Here is a 4,278-nt window from a genome sequence, read left to right on the forward strand (position 1 = left end):
TCCATACACCTCTAAACCAATCAGCAAATTTACCCACTGTTTGAGACCCTTTTGTGGCTGTGATACAAATTAGTATCTTCCTTCTGAGATGATCCTCATGTCAATAACTAGGCATGGATAGGTGCTGGTAAACATCGAGGTTCATTTTTTTTGGTGGCCAAGAACTGCGTATCATGAAAATGTTTGCTCCTTTGTTTCTCAGCCCTTCCTGCTCTCTTCAAAGAAGAGTTAAGAAATGAGGAAGCCACGGAGGGTGAAGTAGTCACTCTGCGCTGTGAGCTGACCAAGACCGCTTCAGTGGAGTGGAAAAAGGGACACACAGTACTCAAACCTAGCGAGAAATACAAAATGAGGCAGAAGGATGTCACTGCAGAACTGGTGATCCATAATCTAAATGAGAATGATGCTGGTGATTATACCTGTGTGTGTGGGGATAAGGAGTCCACAGCTTCCTTAACAGTACATGGTAATAACCAATTCCATCTAGATGTCCTCATTATCGAGCTTATGGTTTGAATTCATTTTTTCTCCATGTTCATTCTTATCTCTGCATAGTTCCTCTGAGCCTGACTTTACATGTCATAGTCACGGGAATTAATTTACGTTTTGTGATTTAAAGGAAAAACCTTCGTCCCATTTCCTAGTACAAAGTGTTTGTAGGACCTGATCCCTGAAGTAGGTGTGAGATCAGGCCCAAAGACAGCTCCCCACTGATGCCCTCGCCTTTCCTTCCCCCGCCCCTGCCCCTCACCGGCAGGCTGTGTTTGCTGCTCCATTTTAACCCTCTGTCCGTTGCATCCTCAGCGCTGCCTGCACGCATCAAGGAACGCCTGAAGGACGAGGAGGTAACAGAAGGTCAAGCAGCCACTCTGCGCTGTGAGCTGACCAAGGTTGCTCAAGTAGAGTGGAGAAAGGGAAGCAGTTTGCTCAAAGTCAGCGACAAATACAAAATGAGGCAGGAGGGCACGGTCATGAAGCTGCTTATCCATGACGTTCAACTGAAAGATGCTGGAGAATACACTTGTGTGTGTGGAGAACAGGAGACGACAGCTGCCTTGATAGTGCATGGTAAAAACCATACGTGTATCTGTAGTACCGTGTTTTTCTCTACCAGCTCATCGTAATTGGTTGTGTGTTCACCTGTGGCTGAATTTGTTTCTTTAAATTTGTAAGCTGTCTCTTAAGATCTGGTTGCACCCAGGCTGCTTTTCTGTTTCTGTCTATTGGTTTGTCCAATGTCCCAGAATTTTGAGGAAAGGAAACTCTTTCCACCCTAAAATGTTCTCTGCTTCCCGATCCCTCCCATCACCTGTGTGCCATGTGTCATTTTTAATGTCCTCTGTCCGTTTTGTGACCTTCAGCCCTGCCTGCACTTTTCAAAGAAGACCTGAAGGACCTGCAAGCCATGGAAAGCCAAACAGCCACCCTGCGCTGTGAGCTGACCAAGGCTGCAGCTGTGTCATGGAAGAAAGGAAGCAAAATCCTCAGGGCAAGTGAAAAATACATCATGCGGCAAGATAATGACCTTGCTGAGCTGGAAATTTGTAATCTAGAGCTGCAGGATGCGGGAGATTACACCTGTGTGTGTGGAGACCAACACACCACGGCTTCTCTGACAGTGCATGGTAAATTAATCTTGCAGATGACTGTTCATTTTTTATTTCTCTGAATCATCCTATTGCTGTGTGAAGTGTTCACCTATCAGCTTTAGGCTTTTTCCTAGGAATTAATTTGTGTTCAGGAACGGAGAACTTCTTGTTCTGACATTTAATTTTGGTCTGATGTTCCTGAAAAGGGAGCTGAGGACATGAATGTGTCTCCGTGCAGACAAACTGCTATGCTGTAAGTTTAAGTGAATAATGCCTAGGAAATGCTCCTGTTAGACCAGCTGAGATGTCATGCCCCCATGGAGGGTGGCCCTGTGACAACTTCTTCAGGTTGCATCTTGAATCCATCCAGTCTGTTGTACTTTGACCTGTCAGCTCAGCATTTCTTTTCTTACTGTCGCTGCTGGATTTAGTTTTCCAGATCATCGTAGTGATAACCTCAACCTCAATGGCTGAAGTCCCTGACTTGGCCAGGTTTGAGCTTCTGTTGAGAATTCATGATGCTGATTGCAAATGCAGAGGTCTTAGTTTAAACACACTATCTATCGACTTTCCATTCCCAGCCCTGCCAGTGCTTTTCAAGGAAGAACTGAAGAATGAAGAAGTCCTAGAAGGAGCATCAGTCTCTCTGCGTTGTGAATTAACCAAAGCAGCTCCAGTGCAGTGGAAAATAGGGTCCAAAGTGCTCAAAGCAAGTGACAAATATCAAATGAGACAGCCTGGCACCACTGCAGAGCTGGTCATTCATGACCTAGAAGTAGAAGATGCTGGAGATTACACGTGTGTTTGTGGTGACCAGAAGACAACAGCAACTTTAACAGTTCATGGTAAAAAGAGCTTATTAAAATTAATAAATAATTCTATAGATAGACATCACTCTGAAATTCAGCTGTTTCTGCCCTGGGTCAGTAGCTTGTCTTTGTTTTTTCCCCTTTCTCTTCATTCTATGTATAGCTCATTTCTTACTGAGAAAGACTAGCTCAGGGCAATTTTTTGGGTCATTATTAATCTGCCCTCCTTTAGAAGGAGAAAACGAGATGTTTCTTTTTGTCCAAGTTCCCTTTTCTTGGACATTTACATTTTCCAGCTCTTTTCTCCCCCTCATCCCCATGGTTCACTTCAACCAACTACAGTTTTCTCCATGAAAAAATGGAGATGTATGGTCTGTCAGGCCCTCTGCTCTCCAAGCACTGCTCAAAGGAGAAATGAGGGTTGGGGGAGCAGAAGGAGGAGGAGATGTCTCTCTGCTGGGTGACCTGGCCATGGCTGCTCCTGGGGGTACCAGATTCTTCAAGCAAATCAGACATACAGGATGAGTTAAGAGTGACCATTTCAGAGCTTGTTATCTCTAACCTAGGTTTGAAGGATGTAGGGGTCTACACCTCTGTGTGTGGGGATCAAGACTACCTTGGTAGTTAGGTATGAAAAAAAAAAAACCAACAACACAGGTTATCAGCAATTATACTCTTCTTTATCCTACTAGCTCCCAATAAACCAACCCAGAAATAAATACTTGTGTTACATTAATAATCTCGTTACCTGATGTTCTGCTCTCCTCTCACTAGTGAGTATCTGTTTTAATGGAGTAACAGTCCTTGGCTCTGAGGAATTACTTGGTCAAAGAGACCCAGGTCTGTCCCTGCCAGCTTTTTTCCAAAAACTTCTGACTCCCCTTGGGCTTTCCTGAGACATGGACTTTTTCTGAGGCATTTGGAGAGTACTATTTGTGTTCTGTACTCGCTTACAGTACTTGTACACAAGACACATTTGTGGGTAAATGTTAATAATTAGTTTTCCTGATGGTTATTTCCTACAGGTTGTTCTGTCTTTTGGGATTTCCAAAATAGGGAATAGCGAGAACCTGAAATTCTTATTACATGTCATGGCCCTTCAAACTTCAATTTAAAACTAGAAGTAGTTTTATTTTGAAATCTGGCTGATTTCATGTAGATGGGGCTATAAATTTTTAGTAAAAAAACCCCCAGAAAATAACAAAACCAGCCTCCAAGAAATCGCACCCGTGTAGGTAAAATAGCACTGTATCCAGCAGTGTTATTTGTGAGTGCTGTTGGCCCAAGATCTAGATCTTTCTGTATCGTTCTTTCACCATGAAAAGCAACAGACACCCAGGGAACTGATCCCTTACAGTCACACTTGAAGAAGGATGCTTCCAGAGTGTCTGAACCTGGCTATAGCTAAGCACGCTTATAATAGGCTGAAAAAGGGAGGCGTGAGGCGAAATAATCCCAAGCATGAGAAAGAAATTAGGATTTTAATTCTGGCTTTCTGATGACTATTTGTCCGTGTTGCATCCTTCAGCTCTGCCACCACTCTTTAAGGAAGAGCTCAAGAACAAGGAAGCAGAAGAAGGTGGAGAAGTCGCCCTGCGCTGTGAGCTCACCAAGGCTGCTCCGGTGGAGTGGCAGAAGGACCAGAGGATTCTCAAAGAGAGCGAGAAATACAAAATGAGGCAGGAAGGGACCAAGGCAGAGCTGGTGATTCATGAAATAGCTGAGGAGGATGCAGGAGACTACACCTGTGTGTGTGGAGAGCACCAGACTACAGCTGCCTTAACAGTACAGGGTAAAAACTGTCGTGACCTCCTCTTTCCTAACTGGAAATGCTTGTCCTCTACTATCAGGTGTTCCATTTTCCATGTCTGCTTGTTCAA

The 4,278-nt window shown here is 44.1% G+C and overlaps 1 protein-coding gene across 1 annotated transcript in view; it reads left to right on the forward strand.

Annotated features, from left to right (window-relative positions):
• The window catches only part of LOC104082703 (obscurin-like), a gene marked incomplete at both ends in the record, with an annotated part of 27,457 nt that extends 23,267 nt beyond the window's left edge, over positions 1 to 4,190 (forward strand). The window contains 5 exons of the mRNA XM_009585922.1: positions 203 to 466; positions 805 to 1,068; positions 1,362 to 1,625; positions 2,171 to 2,434; positions 3,927 to 4,190. Of these exons, the coding sequence (XP_009584217.1) occupies positions 203 to 466; positions 805 to 1,068; positions 1,362 to 1,625; positions 2,171 to 2,434; positions 3,927 to 4,190 (1,320 nt within the window). The remainder of the gene's footprint in view (positions 1 to 202; positions 467 to 804; positions 1,069 to 1,361; positions 1,626 to 2,170; positions 2,435 to 3,926) is intronic.
• Between the last annotated feature and the right edge of the window lie 88 nt (positions 4,191 to 4,278).

The sequence above is a fragment of the Fulmarus glacialis genome, unplaced genomic scaffold (genome assembly GCF_000690835.1).
Source record: "Fulmarus glacialis isolate BGI_N327 unplaced genomic scaffold, ASM69083v1 scaffold10059, whole genome shotgun sequence".
Classification (NCBI taxonomy): Eukaryota; Metazoa; Chordata; class Aves; order Procellariiformes; family Procellariidae; genus Fulmarus; species Fulmarus glacialis.